The sequence below is a fragment of the Lepisma saccharinum genome, chromosome 14 (genome assembly GCF_977018435.1).
Source record: "Lepisma saccharinum chromosome 14, izLepSacc3.1, whole genome shotgun sequence".
Classification (NCBI taxonomy): domain Eukaryota; kingdom Metazoa; phylum Arthropoda; class Insecta; order Zygentoma; family Lepismatidae; genus Lepisma; species Lepisma saccharinum.
The window spans coordinates 67,856,888-67,872,942 of record NC_139242.1 but is presented as its reverse complement, the minus strand read 5'-3'; the positions used below and the strand labels follow the sequence as shown (position 1 = coordinate 67,872,942).

The 16,055-nt window shown below is 34.7% G+C and overlaps 1 protein-coding gene across 1 annotated transcript in view; it reads left to right on the top strand.

Moving 5' to 3' along the window:
* The window catches only part of LOC145998985 (putative ATP-dependent RNA helicase DDX5), a 49,452-nt gene that overhangs the window by 18,577 nt on the left and 14,820 nt on the right, over positions 1 to 16,055 (top strand). The window contains exons 2-8 of the mRNA XM_083135834.1: positions 1,340 to 1,531; positions 2,197 to 2,322; positions 3,934 to 4,045; positions 5,093 to 5,281; positions 7,296 to 7,475; positions 10,565 to 10,737; positions 11,841 to 11,951. Of these exons, the coding sequence (XP_082991960.1) occupies positions 1,340 to 1,531; positions 2,197 to 2,322; positions 3,934 to 4,045; positions 5,093 to 5,281; positions 7,296 to 7,475; positions 10,565 to 10,737; positions 11,841 to 11,951 (1,083 nt within the window). The remainder of the gene's footprint in view (positions 1 to 1,339; positions 1,532 to 2,196; positions 2,323 to 3,933; positions 4,046 to 5,092; positions 5,282 to 7,295; positions 7,476 to 10,564; positions 10,738 to 11,840; positions 11,952 to 16,055) is intronic.

Here is a 16,055-nt window from a genome sequence, read left to right as displayed (position 1 = left end):
AAATTGTAATGAAATAAAAAAGTGACACTTCTGAAATTTCAATGCAGAGCTAATTAAAACTATTATGCTCTCTAGCATACTTAAACCCAAAGGTTTATGAATGCAGCAACACAAGCCTTCCATCTGTCCCTATCCGGGGAAAGATCAGTCCAATCTTTCTTATCCTTACCGATTTATTTTAGGTCCATTTCAACGTTATCCCTCCATCCTCGTCTTGGCCTTCCTACTGGTCTCTTACCATCAGGTTTCCCAACAAGAATCCTGTAAACTACTCTTTCCTCTGCCATTCGTGTCACATGGCCTGCCCATCTAAGTCTTCTTGATTAAATTATTCTAATAATAATTAAAAAGTAGAAATAAACAATAGTGTTGCTGGAGGAAGTAAAGCTAAGATGATGTTTTGATTTGTTTCTTTGGAGATTATTTTAACCATACCCAGGCCTGGATTTATATACGTATGTGGAGGCCCAGAGATGCAGTCCTCAAGTTCAACCTAAATTCTGATCTAATCTTGATCAAACCCTGCATAATTTTGAGCCTCCTAAGCCTACTAGCTGCTTTCAATCATGGAAGTATTCATTTGATCACAGTTTTTGTTTCCATAGTTCTAGTAATTTCTTTCACTTTCTAATGACAAAATTGGCTTTTTATGGGTTGATAATATGTGAACTTTTCTAGCATAGATAATATTCACAAGTAAAATATACGTTATGAACACCAGAATACACTTATATATTGAATCATTCATATACCCCTAAGTATATGTACTTATTGAATTTGATTGGGTGGGCAATCAGGTAGGCACAGGAATTTTTGGGTGGGCACTTGCCCACCCATGCCCACCCCTGTCGCTGTCCCTGATCTTTATATTATTTTTGTATTTACTTGCTCAAAGTCAGGGATGGAATAATTATTTATCATGATGTGAACTGACAGATAACTCAGTTTTAAACTGATTTTGTGTACATTTTAATCGTTTTAGAGTGAAGTAAATAATTGGATTTCAGGTTTGTATATATCCATGCACTTCTGTTTGTTTTTGTGAATTCTCCATTTTTTAAAGGCAGGATTCGGTCCAGGTAGTGCAAAATTAATTAAATGGGAATTAGCCTCTCTACATCTGTAAAGTGAGGTCAGTCAACCATCTTACATTGCTTTGTTCTAGGTTGTCTGCATCTCTTTCAGAATAAGGTGGCAAGAGTGATTTTCAACGTTGTGTAGGTGATAATTATAGTCTTAAGGTTAGCAATGTCAGTATGTCAAATCTGAGTATTACTTCATTTATGTGCGTTATAATTTACACCTCATGATTCATGGAATGTATGTTTATTTCGTACAGTGACCGTGGCCATGACAGACCTCGAGACAGAGACCGATTCCGGGGTGAGAGACGGGGTGGTCCTGTTGGAGGCAGGCCGAAAAACAAGGGGGAGCAGCCAGGTGAGCGTTTGAGGAAGCCTCGTTGGGACATGACCAGGCTTCCTCCATTTAGGAAAGACTTCTATGTTCCCCATGCGGATGTTGCCAACAGGTAAGGAAATGTTCCTGAAATGCCTTCAGTGAATAATTTTGCAAAGGTAGTCAGGTTCATAACATATTTACAGGTTTCCTACCTGCTAAGAACACAGAACCTTATTCTATTTGGTTTGTTTCCAACTGGAAAGGCTAGGACTATAAAGCTTCAGTTTCTATATGATCTGCAAAATCATACAGGAGAGGTGAATATGAGCTTAATTGAAAGACATGTTTTTTGATTATCGACGAGTTTCTCCTTATCCCATATGTTGACCTAAGAATATTTTAAACCAAAACATTGTTAATTATGCTGGTGTAGTTGTCACAAAACACTTGAAGATTAATATTTATAATTATTGTGAGAAAAATTCAGTTTACATTGTAAATTGTTCATGTATTGTTGGGAATCAGTATCAGAAACTACATCATTTCAAAATGGTATCTCTTCATTTCTAGATATAATACTTCTTCATCCAGTTGATTTGTGCTTGCTTATCCACGGAAATGGTGACGCAAAATTTTCTAGATACAAGACTACTATCTCTTTCTTGTTTAAATTGTTTTTTTTCTGAATAGTGAAGGTGCAAGTAAGGAAGAAAACACATTTTTTCTTTATTTTCCATTATAATCTAATTGTGGTTAGTAAATTTGCTCATCTAATTATGTACACTATAATTCCAGAGATTTCGAAGAAGTTGAAGAGTACAGGAGCACACATCAGATTACCGTGAAAGGCCGAACTCTTCCTAATCCCATACAGTATTTTGAAGAGACAAGCTTCCCAGATTATGTTGCAAAAGAGATCCAGTAAGAGCTTTTACATTCATTTCACAAATTGCATATATGCAATTAATTAATTCCTTTGTGTAGATGTTTTTGCATGCCATCATAAATCTCTCAATGTTGAACATTACGCAAATCTGAGCAGACTTGTGTATCACTCAGAATTTTGAAATTAGTCTCCTCAAAACTATTTATGTACTAATTTCCGTGACCATTAACACCATCCACTCAGGAATGTGCTGTGTTGGCCTCCAGTACCAAATAAGGTGACGGAAAGCCTGCCAAGCAATATGTTTTTCTGCTGGGGTGGTGTCAGTGAACATCAAAATTAATAGATGTTTCCTAGATAAGTATGTAATTAATTCATTCCAGTGCATTAACTTGTGTAAAATTTGCAGTAAATGTAAACTTTGTGAGGTATTACTTCATTTTGAGCTTCAACCACTTTACCAATAAGTAGTCTAGAGAAGGTTCAGACACTTAAATCAATGTTGGCACTAAAATACGTAACTTGACAGTGTGGTAAAGGATTCTTCTGTCCATTAAAAAAAAAAAAAAATCTTTGGATTTTTATTACATTATTGTATTTTAGTCACTTTTCTATTTTCATTAATCGCAACAGTGAGGATGAATCATGACTTGATGCATAAATGAATTGCTACCAGTATGTCCATAAGTACTTATGCTAATATTCACTAACATTAATTAATACTGTACACCCTTTTTTTAGGTTGCTTGTGTCTTTTTTCCCACTAAAATTGGACCATTAAATATACAGTTTTCTGAGCCCAGTTTAACCGTGCCATATTTCCATTAATATAATTTTAGTTTCTCAGTGTGAAGTAATACGGTTCACGAAAATGGTATCTACTGATGGAATACATGGAATCATTTAAATTATTTAATATAATCTTTTTCTGTTGTTCCTCTGCTAGGTATGTAAGAAATCGCTCAACAACCTCTACCATCTTGTCAACAATCAACTTATACAGTATTGTAACCAACAGATTCAGATCAACAATGTGTTCAAATGTGTTTTTCTATTCTTTAAAACATAGTCAGTATGAGTAACATCAAGATCAAAACTTGGGTGCAATTGCTCAACAATCGTGATCATCGGGTCAACAATGAGCTTATACGTATTTAACCAACAAATTCAGTTGTGTGTTCAGATGCAACATCCAAATTGACCGCTAGTTTTACGGAAGCTATGAGTACAGTTGGCCGTGAAGTTACCAGGCATTTGTGGTCCCGTCTGCGACAGCGCAATATACCTAGGTACAGGAATTTTTCACCAGAAAATGATCTGCAAGTACTTTTTTTTAAAAGTTAATTACTGTAGTACTGTAGCAGTGGTTTCTATGAAGACATGCATAATACGTATTGTAAATGGTTAATGTGTAGAAAGAACTGTATTGCAACAATAAAATTTGAGTCCCCAGTTAGCACGAATTTCTTTAACATTTCTTTAATACGAACTCTTGTTTTTTCGGTCCCTTGGGATTCGTGTTAACGAGGGTTACTGTATATTTTTCTTATGTTACTTGAAGTTATAGCTCGGGTATTTGCATCACACTTTCATTGCTAATTGTAGAAAACCTTTGTAATTTTCTTCCTTATCTGCTTTTTGTTCAGACGCCAAGGGTTTCGGGAGCCGACTGCAATCCAAGCACAGGGATGGCCAATTGCTCTGAGCGGAAGAGATATGGTGGGAATAGCTCAGACTGGTTCCGGAAAGACCCTTGCTGTAAGTGGTGAATATAAAATGATTTAGAATGCTGAATAAAATCCCAAGTTTGGTTCGAATACTATACTTATTACAGAAAATAAAAAATTCCTTTCTAATAACACATTTTTAGTTAATGGGGTGTGAAGTTTATTCCTGTTTAAAGGAGTCCATTTTTTTTCAGTGGAATTAAGCAATTTTCTGTGCTTTTGCATAACTCACAGGATAATTAAGATTTCAGAAAGTTTTGTGTCTGTAAATAAACTCTAAATTGCATGCTTAAGAGTTTATTATGAATTTTGGGGTTCATTTCTAATCAATTCATGACAAAACCTGGTAGGAAAATGTGTCTTCCAAAACCATGACAAATGAACATTACTGCATATTTCATGTTTCCGTTAAAAATTAAATATGCATGTGTGTACTTATGTGGCCTCTTGCAGGGCTATCTGATGATTTCCGTTGGCACTTATAACTTCTGAACTAAACCCCTTATTTCATATTTAAGTAGCTTCTTAATGGATCTGTATTGACAAGTTATTGAACCTAGGATCTCTTATCCGAAGCAAGAATGTAAGCAATTGGGATAAACAGACCAGTCAAAGTTTTGATCATGTAATGATCTTTAGAAGTTATTCAGTCAGCAGTCAAAATAACAAGTGTGCAAATTGCCCATTGTATTTTGTTTACTGTTACGTGTAACATAATCTGTACAGGAAGATGAAGTATTTTAGTATAAGAAATGAGTGTGGAGATAAGTGTGATAATTAATTAGTGCAGTTGAAAGCTGCAGGAACACTTTTCCCTTTTTTGTGTACAACACGTACCAGGAGAATGTCTTCACACACTATTCTGTTCTCAGTATGCTTGGTTGAGGTCAGTGGGTTACATAACTATGCAGATAAATGACCTGAATCTGTTTTAGCTGTGTATCCTCATTTTCTGTAAGAAAATTGTGTGAGGTGGAAGATATTAGCCTTCAATTAATTAAACAGTAAATTTTCCTTTGAAAGGCATTTGTCTGAAAGCGAGAGAGCATTTATTTTTACTCTTTTTCTTTCATTTCAGTATATTCTACCTGCAATTGTACACATTAACAATCAGCCCCATCTGGCCCGAGGTGACGGACCTATTGCTCTGGTCTTGGCCCCAACAAGAGAACTGGCCCAGCAGATCCAACAAGTTGCCACCGACTTTGGTTCGTCATCACAAATTAGGAACACATGTGTATTTGGTGGGGCCCCTAAGGGCCCACAGGTGAGTGCATTTCGTTGTCCCATAAGTTTTGTTTATCAATTTCCAGATTCCTGGTCCCATGTTCGAATCCGTTTCATCATATCGTCACTCATCTTCATGATTAGCCAAACGAATGTGGCAGAGTAGCAAAGTAAAACAAACCAAATGAATCTCAATTTTTCCAGATTTGCAAAGCAAGCAATGAATGTAACTTATGTAGTAATGGTTTTCATTATCGTAAGTGCCAGTATTGTTAATTTTTCTTTTGCATTATTGCCATGTATGGGATTTCATTGTTTCATTACTAGTGTCACATATTTTTGGTAAATAGAAAAGCAAAATTTCTGGAAAAAAAACAAGTCAACTTCAGGTTCAAAAGTGGTAAATAAAATATAATTTCGGTGTTATAGCGGTGAAAAATCAGATCAAAAGCAGTATATAAAATGGCATTTTGCTCTTAAATTTGTGGGGAAAAAATCCTAAATTTATAAAAACTGTACTTATTACACAAAATAAACATATCCGTTCTAATAGCACATTTATGTATTGCCACGAGTATTAAGTTTGTTCGTGCATAAAGGGATCCATTTTTGCTTCTCAAATATTTACAGCACAATTAATCAACTTTCCGTGAATTGCTTAACTCACACGATAATTCAAACTTTAGAAAGTGTTGCGTCAGTAAATAAATTCTAAATTTCGTGTTTGAGAGTCTATTTTGCAGTTCATTTTGCATCATTTCATGACAAAACATGGTAGGAAAATCCACCTCACAGCTTTCAAAAACATGAAAAATTAACATTACAATGATTTCACATGTCGTGTTTTTGTCAAAAACGAAATATGCATGCATGGCTTCAGTCATTAAACATTATTCAAATCAGCAGTAACTTGGAAGTATATACTAAGATACGTTGCAGAGTTGCCAACCAGACATGGAGGAGTGAACATCTTGGTTTCAACATGACTGACTTGTTTTTCAGTTTTTTATTTTATTTTTAAACTTGTTCATCCTCCTGATGAAGCTACATGATTTGGTAAAAGCTAGAGATAAAAATACAAATGTGTGTCAAAAACCGAATATTACTTATGTGAAAGTAAATAGTTATTTTCCTGTAGTTTACGGTTATTACAAGCATAAGAAAACATTTTTTCTTTATGACGTTTCAGGAGAACACACGCTCCTTTCATCAGACATTTATTTTCATTTTGATTAAAGATACAGTTATAACAATGGTTATTAATTTTTTAAACAAAAAGAATCCATTATATAATGGATGTTGTCAATGTTACATTGTTGTAATATAGCAACTTAACTGTGAAAAGAAGCAGTCTGTTTTATTTTTATTTCATATTTTTTTTTTTAAAATTATGAATCCCAAATATCATCAGGTAATTGAAATTCATCATTGTTTTCACAAAGCCTTTTGATGTTTTCTGTTACATTAAATTTTAAAATGGTGGCTTACTCCATTTGTGAAAAAGAAAACTCCATACTGGATCTATGTTACCATTCTCATTATTTAATTTATTCCAGTGTTCTTCTGCAATGAACGAAGCTTGCCAGACATTCAACTCTGTGTTTCCCGTTAATCTTTTTAAAACCCTTCTCTTGTTAATCAAATGCTTCTCTTCGATAATATGAGTTGACAAACCTGTTCTTGGGTTTAGATTTATAATGTCCAAATCGTGTTCGTGCCATCTTATTGCCATTTTCCTTGCTGTTTGTCCCACATTATCCTTTGAACATGAACAACTTATATTATATATTCCTGTGGATTCCACATCTGGTAGAGAGTTTCGCATTTTAAATTCATTAAATGTAAGTTGTTCATGTAACATTGGTATTTGTCGTGTAAGATACCTTTGCTCTACTGCACAAAGTGGCATGGTTTTGGCGGAGACAGAGTGTGCACCTACCATCACATGGTAGCTGTAACATCGGTATTTGTCGCATGCGAAACGTTTGTGTTTCTGAGCGAAGTTGGTTGGATTTTGACAGAGAAGTAAAATATTGTGATTTACATTATTGCAGGCAAGGGACTTGGAACGAGGCGTGGAAATAGTGATTGCAACTCCAGGGAGGTTGATAGATTTCTTGGAAAGAAGCACCACAAACCTCAGACGATGCACGTACCTAGTGTTGGATGAAGCAGACAGAATGCTCGACATGGGTTTTGAACCTCAAATAAGAAAAATAGTGGAGCAAATAAGGGTGAGTTAGGATCTATTTAACTTATTTTTATGTATTTTATATTGGATTGTAGTAACATGTATGCATGGGTGTAATTTAAATCTTCTGCTTCTGATACAAGTACCCTATGATTTTGAGTGCTAAGCAATTGTATTGATTTAACCTGTTTAGTAGAAAGTGTACCATCCATATTAATTCGTGGTAATCACCTTAAGGGTGAAAAAAGTCTGATATATTTTTTTAATGTATTTTAAATCCTGGAAAAAATAGGGAAATTAAATGTGTTTTTGCTTACCAGGATGACAAATCTGAAAGCACTTTAATTTTCCTCAACCAACTTCTTGATGGGAAATGCTTTGTGTAAATTTTTTATTCATTTAATTGATTTGGTATTAAAAAGTGTAAAGTCAGTATGAAATGGACAGTAACGGGGGTAAGAAAAATACAGGACATCTGGTCACCATGGTGTCTGAAAATTTTCACATGGTAACTTGAATTTTGAAATCCATTTTCAAGTTGGATTATGGAAGTTTCCTTTTTTTTCTCTCTCTTTAATAACGAGTACAGTATGTGTTCTTTAATGTTTGTGTGTTAAATGAATCACATATCAATAAATCAGAATAGTAAACGTGCCATTATAAATTTTTGTACTGTTGCTAGCCGAATTCTAAAATCTGCATCAATGTGATAGAGACGACCATATATTAGAATGTATTGCATAGTTATTCTTTAGGAAAAAATCCAAGAATTAATTACCTTTAATCCAATCTTGCATTAATTAATAAATTTAATGTTTTAAGAGCACATTTCTTAGCTTATCTTAGAAGTATGGCTTTCTTGGCCTGTATTTTTTTAAAGAGGAGGTTAGGGAGAAATTGGCTCCTGAGAATTGCCTGAATTGTTTTTATTTTTGTCTACCCCTGGATAGAAGTATCCTTTGATGATGTGTATAATAAACATGAAAACTGTGTATAAAGATACTTGATATTTTTTGTTGCCTAATAATAATTTTGGAATATGCCTTGTATGTTATTAGTAGAGACCGGATGTTTAGGCACTAAAAACATAAAATAGGCAGGCAAATAAGCACTTATAATTTTCAAAATAGGCATTAAAATACAAATAGGCAATGAAATTTAACTCAAAATAATGAAGATAGACATACAAAAAGAAATAGGTGTTTAAATAATATAGAAACATACCTGTACATTTATTTATAGTTGCTTAAAATAAACCAGGAGCTCATCATTAGCGACAGGAGTCCAATATTGTACTTAATAAATCACTGCAAACAGGAGTCATGTCAGCCCAAAATTTTCCATTGTATAATGGCTACACACAATAGTCTGACAAAAGAAATTGTTGGCTACTTCCAACCAGTATGCAAATAATTTAAATATACACTTTATCACTGTACACAGGGTTATTTCAGTTAAAAAATTTACACTATATATTCCACACAGCAGTTCGAACTAAGAAACTGTTTAAATGCATTTCAAGTTTGTACTGTATGGTTCGGCAGTCTCTGAATAAGAAGCACTAATTGCGGTTGCACATCACAACAAGGTATTTCTTCAGGTGATCAACCGACAAGTTATGTCTGCAATCGGACAACACATTTTTTAGAATTGAAAAAGATCTTTCAACCTCCACAGATGTTACCAGAGCATACTTAAAGCACGCGAGAACATGTGGATCTAACTCAGTTTGTATGTTTTCACCTTTCAGAACTTGTTGAATTACCCTTAATTTGTCCAAGTCCTTATTAGCTGCAATAACTCGCTAATTGTTATTTTTAAATTTCTTGGAAGCATCGGAACCTAATCCTGGGAACAGGAAATTGTATGCACAGAGTTCAGTAATGTCCCAATTTAAAAGAAAATGCCTAAAATAGGCAATATCTGGCATTTATGAAATAATATAGGCAATATCGTATGAAATAGGCAAAATAGGCAAAATTAAATTGCCTTTAAATAAAGCTAATCCCTCCCCCCTGGCCTTCGCAACATTCGTTTTCATCATATCTCTAACAGGAAAGAATAGGCATTTTGCCTAACATCCAGTCTCTAATTATTAGACTAGATATCCTGGTTATGCATTAGCAGTTTTTTTTATTTCCTGATTTTTATATGTAGGTTTTTATGACAGTCATCAGAGCTATATAAAATAGGTATTCTACATTGTCAAATATGCATGCTAAAATTATAGAAGGTGGTAAAGCTTGGGACGAGAACGATGCAGGCTCGCGGATTTGCTTAGAAAAACACTCTTCCGACTTTGCTTTTGGATCACCCTGCATGGTTTCGAGTAGCCGAATGATGCAGCTTGGTTTCCCCAAAAAAATTGTAACTTTCCGGCTGAAATTGAATTTTTTATTCAATTTTAAAAAACGTTGAAATTTAGCAAAATATAGCCCTATTAATAGAGGCATGCAAATTTCGTTTTTGACGAAAACACGAAATATGTAATAACATGCTGTAATGTTCATTTTTCATGTTTCTGAAAGGTGTGAGGTGCATTTTCCTACCCTGTTTTAAGAGAGGAAGGAAGAAAATTGTCATGAAATAATGCAAAATATACTCTTAAACACAAAATTTACCGTTTATATACTTACGTGACACGTTCTGAAGTATCCTGTGAGTTATGCAATTAACGGAAAATGAATTAATTCTGCTGTAAATATTTGAGAAGCAAAAATGGACTCCTTTACACAGGAAACTCTGGTAACTACATAAATGTGCTATTATTTTGTGTAATAAGTGTAGATTTTAAATCAAATTTAGGATTATATTCACAATTTTAAAACCAAAATGTCATTTTATATAGCACTTTTGATGTGATTATTCACTGCTATAACACCGAAATTTTATTTACCAAAAATATGTGCCTCTACCTATTAACAATAGTTTCAATATTATCATTTGTTGCAGTAGTAGCAGTATTTTAGTGTTTATGTAAATAGGGACATGCAACTGCATGAAAAATGTATGGTGTGGTCTAACGACAGTCAATCAAGTTGATCACACATTTGTATTACATCAGTTGTCAAAAGATTTGAGACTGAGATGCAGACATTGATGTGGCAAATTGTGTGTCTGTCTGTCTTGCAGCCCGACCGCCAAACACTCATGTGGTCTGCTACGTGGCCCAAAGAGGTTCGTGCCTTAGCAGAAGAGTTTCTCAAGGACTATGTTCAGATTAATATTGGCTCACTTCAGCTCTCGGCAAACCACAACATTTTGCAGATAATCGATGTTTGTGAGGAGCATGAGAAGGAGGCAAAGTAAGTAAGGTTATATATTTCAGAGTTGATGTAACTGTGAAACAATGTGAAGAAGAAAGGTAATAATGTGCTCATGTTATCAGTTTAATTTAGTTGTTTAGACAACTGTTCATATTTTTATCTCCTTAGAAAAAAGTAAAAATTTCTATTTTTGCTGCCCCTTTTTTTTAAATTCTGGATCGCTGTGCAGTGATTGTTCTTTGGTATTGGCTCAGCCATACAAGAAACCAGAGCTCTAAAACAAAAAAAGTGATCCTCATCTTACAGGAGGTAAAATAGAGCACACTACTGCATTAATACAGTGGAACCTCAGTTTTACATTTTTCAGGAGACAAAGCTGGAAAAACTTAAAATCGAAGAACATTTTATAACATTTTGCTATGTTGAAACTATCAAGGTAGAATGCTTAATGCGGGGAAAATATAAAATTCGGTAACGTAAAATCGAGGTTCCGCTGTATGTAACATAATCTTGTATACTAAACCTTTAAGCCTTGGAAATTTAGTATCAGAATCTGTATCCTCTTTGCAATATGCCAATTTTTACTGATATTCATTACTCAGAAATCAACTTTGTTTTTGTCACAACCCTAATTGTTATATGAGGTCAGCATAGATATTTGTATATTTTGTTTCTGAACGTGTTTGGTTGTTGAAAGGAATTTGTATGTCTGTCAGCTCTAGCCATTCCTTTTAATATTTATATGTGTAGTCTGAAAGTAAGTTAAACCATTTCAGAATGATCTGGAGATGTTATTTGGAAATTCCTTTGAAAATTTTGGCCAGATGTTGAGACCCATCCTGTACATGCTTGTTTCTTGTGGTTGTTCATTAATGTAATCACCATTGACCTTGACATTGCAAATTACCAAACTTCTGTCAAAACCTATGTGAAGTTAGAACAAAATACAAATTGTTTTCTGTGCATTGACTTCAGGTGATGCTATTTTGGAATTATATCAGTTGAAACTGATGTTACTCCCAAGTCATCTTAAATCACATATTGCTTTTAGGTTCCAGTTTAGAATTATTTTTTTTTTATTGTTGATGTTGAGTTAAAAAAAATATTTGTTGAGATCCATTCATTATTCCTCCACCTTACAGACTGAACAGGCTGCTTGAGGAAATCATGGCAGAAAGGGAAAACAAAAGCATCATCTTCGTAGAGACAAAGCGCCGTGTGGATGAACTTACAAGAAAAATGAGAAGAGACGGGTAAGATATTTGTGTAAGGTATTAAAGGTAAAGTTTGTCTTACACATTGCACCATGCCACAAAGGCACATACAGTTGTGATGTACAGATAGGACCCCACACATTCTCGATTGTGGCTTTCTTTTAGGTGTTTTGATCAGCACCTTTACTTGTGAACTTAGATGTGCACACAAAACTGCCAGATGTATTTCGTAATGGATATATGAATCAGTAAATTATTGGGGGTAACCATTTACTTCGAGTACAGATTCTAAAAACCATGGGGATGGACCAGAACTTGACTATAGATATTCTAGGTTAACAGAGTGTAAAAGTGTTAGACCTTGCAAGTTTTCATTTACAATAACAGTAGTGGTTTTATTATTTAGGAAAACATTAGTTTTTTTTACAAGTACCTGCAACACGAAGTTGTATTACAAGTTTTGATTATTTCATTAATTAATCCATAAGGCATCCTTGATTCTTGTTCATATAAGCAAGATAAAGACCTTAGAATGAATTTTAATGTGTTGTATGAGAAGCAAAACATGTGTGGTATATCCCTCCTGTTCTTGGCATGCCTCCACATTTCTCCATGGTGGAGCATGAGTGCTTGCTGGAGGAAAAGTAAAAACGGAATTTTGCCTTCGGTGTTCAGGCTAGCAGTGCTTGAATTCCCATCCTCTGAAATCCGTACAGTTGCTTCATTGTGTGCCATGTTACTGGAACAGACAGAAACAATCGGCCATTCCACAGAAAGTGAGCTGAGATTGTCCCGACCGTAACACTGCTTTCAAGGCTTCTTGATTGGTTACCACTTAAAAGTAAAATTGATAAAAACTAGGGATGGGATCGATTAATCGGTACTCTATCGGTATGGGCCGATATACCGTAGGTATATCGATTTATCGGTAAAATTACCAATTATTGTACCGATCCGATATATCGATACATATCTGATAATTTAGTGCAATATTCTGCCATTTTGTTGTAATTTTTATGGATAATCTGCATGCCCTACTTTCTAAAAACATAAATGTCTAAATATGCAATTTCTTTTGCACTGGAGTCACCTTGGAACACATTTATTAAGGAGGTCAATGAACCTTTCAGGTTCTTCAAGGACCATTTCTAATTTATAATCGGATCGGTAGAATATCGGTTATCGGTATCGGTAAATTTTATATCGGTACTTTATCGGTATCAGCCAGAATTTCATATCGGCCTATCCCTAATAAAAACACATTCTAGACTGATGACCATTAGTACTACAAGATATCCTTGATGACTTTTTATCATGATGTATTTATGAAGAGATAATTGTCTTTTATACACTGTTATGGTTGGGACAATCTACTGTTGGATTAAAAATTATAGGAGTTTGGACTCAAATTAAAAATTAACCAGTAGACCTACATATACGAGGTTTGTTCAAAAAGTATCCAACTTTTGGTAATAAAAAAAATTGTGTATTCAGATACCACAATCTTACATTTTTCTCCTTCAAAGTAGTCCCCTTGGGCTGCCACACACTTCTCTCAACGGTTCTCGCACTTTTGGAAACAGCGCTGGAATGCCTCTCTTGGGATTGCACGCAGCTGGTCTGTAGCATTTTGCATGATGTCTTCTCTGGACTGAAATCTGGTTCCTTTCAGGGGCATTTTCAGCTTGGGGAAAAGACAGAAATCACATGGAGCCATGTTGGGTGAGTAGCGAGCCTGATGAAGCATGCGTGTGCTGGGTTTGGCCAGGAGAGTGTATCTCCAAGTGGAGTTTTTTCTGCTCTATCGTTAGCAACTTCAGCACGAACTTCGCTCAGATTCTCATGAGGCCCAAATCATTAGTCGAAATACAATGAACGGATCCAATGCTGATGCCCACCTCGTCTGAAAGTTCTCTGACCGTGATTCGACGATCCTGCACATTAGGATCACCTACATACGTGCATCAAACAACTCCTCCCTAACTACATTTGTTTACGCCAAAAAAATAAGGTCGGATACTTTTTGAACAAACCTTGTAAACAAGTTACATCAACATTGAACTTATTTAATTCTGTGTTAATCTATGCTGACCAATTGATTTTTTTTAGTATGGCTCCTATTTGTTATAGTGTGAAGGAAGAAAGTGATGTTTTTAATTTTTGCAAAAGATTGCTCTTTGAAATTCTATAAATAAAAAATGGGTGGTCCAATCATGATGAAATGTTAGTATGGTGCAGGCAGAAAGTATTTAAATACAAATCTTGATTTTCAGATTTTTTAAATTTCTCAAAAAAAACATTATCAAATTTGCAAAATAAATTTTTCGTAGTATTGGGTTGTCCTGTAAATACAATATTGGTCTTGGTTTGAAGCGCTTTGCATCTGTTTGCATTATTACTGTCAATTCACATTACGAAACCAGTTTTATACATGTATTTTTATTCAACGGAGTAAAGATGTATGTGTGATGTGGCACCACTGCACACAGTAATGTCGGTTGAACTGGAACTGTGGGCTGTCAGTGTGTACAGTGTTGCCACGTTCCACTTACATCTTTACTCCATTGAATAAAAATCTGTATAAAATCGGGTTTCCCAATGTAAATTGACAATGATAATGGATGTTGAAAACAGGTGCAAAGATCTTCAAAACAAGACCAATATTGTATTTCAAGGACTACCCAATACTAAGAAGAAGTTGTTTCTCAGAGTTGATAAGAACGTTTTTTTTTTTTTGACAAATTTTAAAAATCTGAAAATTAAGAATTCTATTTAAATCCTTTCTGCCTGCACCGTACTAAAATTTCATCACGATCGAACCACCCATTTTTTTTATTTAGAGAATTTCAAAGAGAACTATCATTTGCAAAACTAAAAGAAAATGACACATTTTTTTTCACACAACGACAAAAAAATAGAAGGCATACTTTAAAAAAAAATGGTTAGCATAGATTAAGGCAGAATTAAATAAGCTAAATTTTGATCTAACTCATTTTTATGTAGGTCTACTGGTTACTGTTTAATTGGAGTCCAAACCCGAGTATCTATAATTTTTAATCCGACAGGAAGCCCACTGTCTGTGGAATGGGCCTAATATTTTGTTGCTCTCTGTGGTAGGAAATATTTCCTGGCGTAGAACAAATCTTGTAAATGTATCTAAAGATTTCTTGTGGACAGTGTAGCCTGGAATTTCAATTTTCAGCACAAGGCTTTTAAAACTGGGAACACAGCTGAAGTAAGTTTTGCACTTTCAAGTATGTATTCTTATATAGTGTCAGTGTCATCCCTCCTGTTCTTGGCATGCCTCCACATTTTTCCATGGTGGAGCATGAGTGCTTGCTGGAGGGAAAGTAAAGTGGAATTTTGCCTTCGGTGTTCAGGCTAGCAGTGCTTGAATCCCCATCCTCTGAAATCCATACAGAATTTCATAATTTTAAATATGGTCTAGATGTCGAGTGAAACAAGATTCATAGTAATGCTATTGTAAACATTTGGAGGTGCTGCTTAGGAAATGGAAATTTCTCCCTGTATTTTGCAAGCTGAATTGATTATAATATTTTGTGTTGGATCAAATCTGAAATTTCACTTTTAGATCATGGGACCACTTTCACTTGCTCATACTTGTTAAGTCTGCCACCCTTGACCAAGCTATGCGCGAGCATATACAATGGAATATCATTTTATTGTGACAAAATAATCGGAAACACATGTATGTAGTTTCAGCCACAATCATATATAGTGGAACCCCGATTTTATATTCCCGGGTTTTAAATTTTCCCACATTATACGTTCAATCTTGATGGTCGCAACATAGCAAAACATTATAAAATTTTCCTTGATTTTACATTTTCCCACATTTTAAGTTTTTTAATCTTGGGCCCCGAAAAATGTGTATTGGTAAGCTACATTTAAACATGGAGATGATTTTGTTCACTTAAGTTTAATTTTCACTTCATCTTTCACTTCACGATCCATATTTGAGAGCCCACTACCACACACACACACTCATTATTTATGTGTGCACTACTGGACTTCGGGTGTATGCTGCTTGTTTTGCCTGTTCAAGCATTAATCGCTCTATCGAAGAAGCTCCCAATTTTGTACTCTATCCAGCATTGTCTGCGCAAACTGTTTGACACTCTA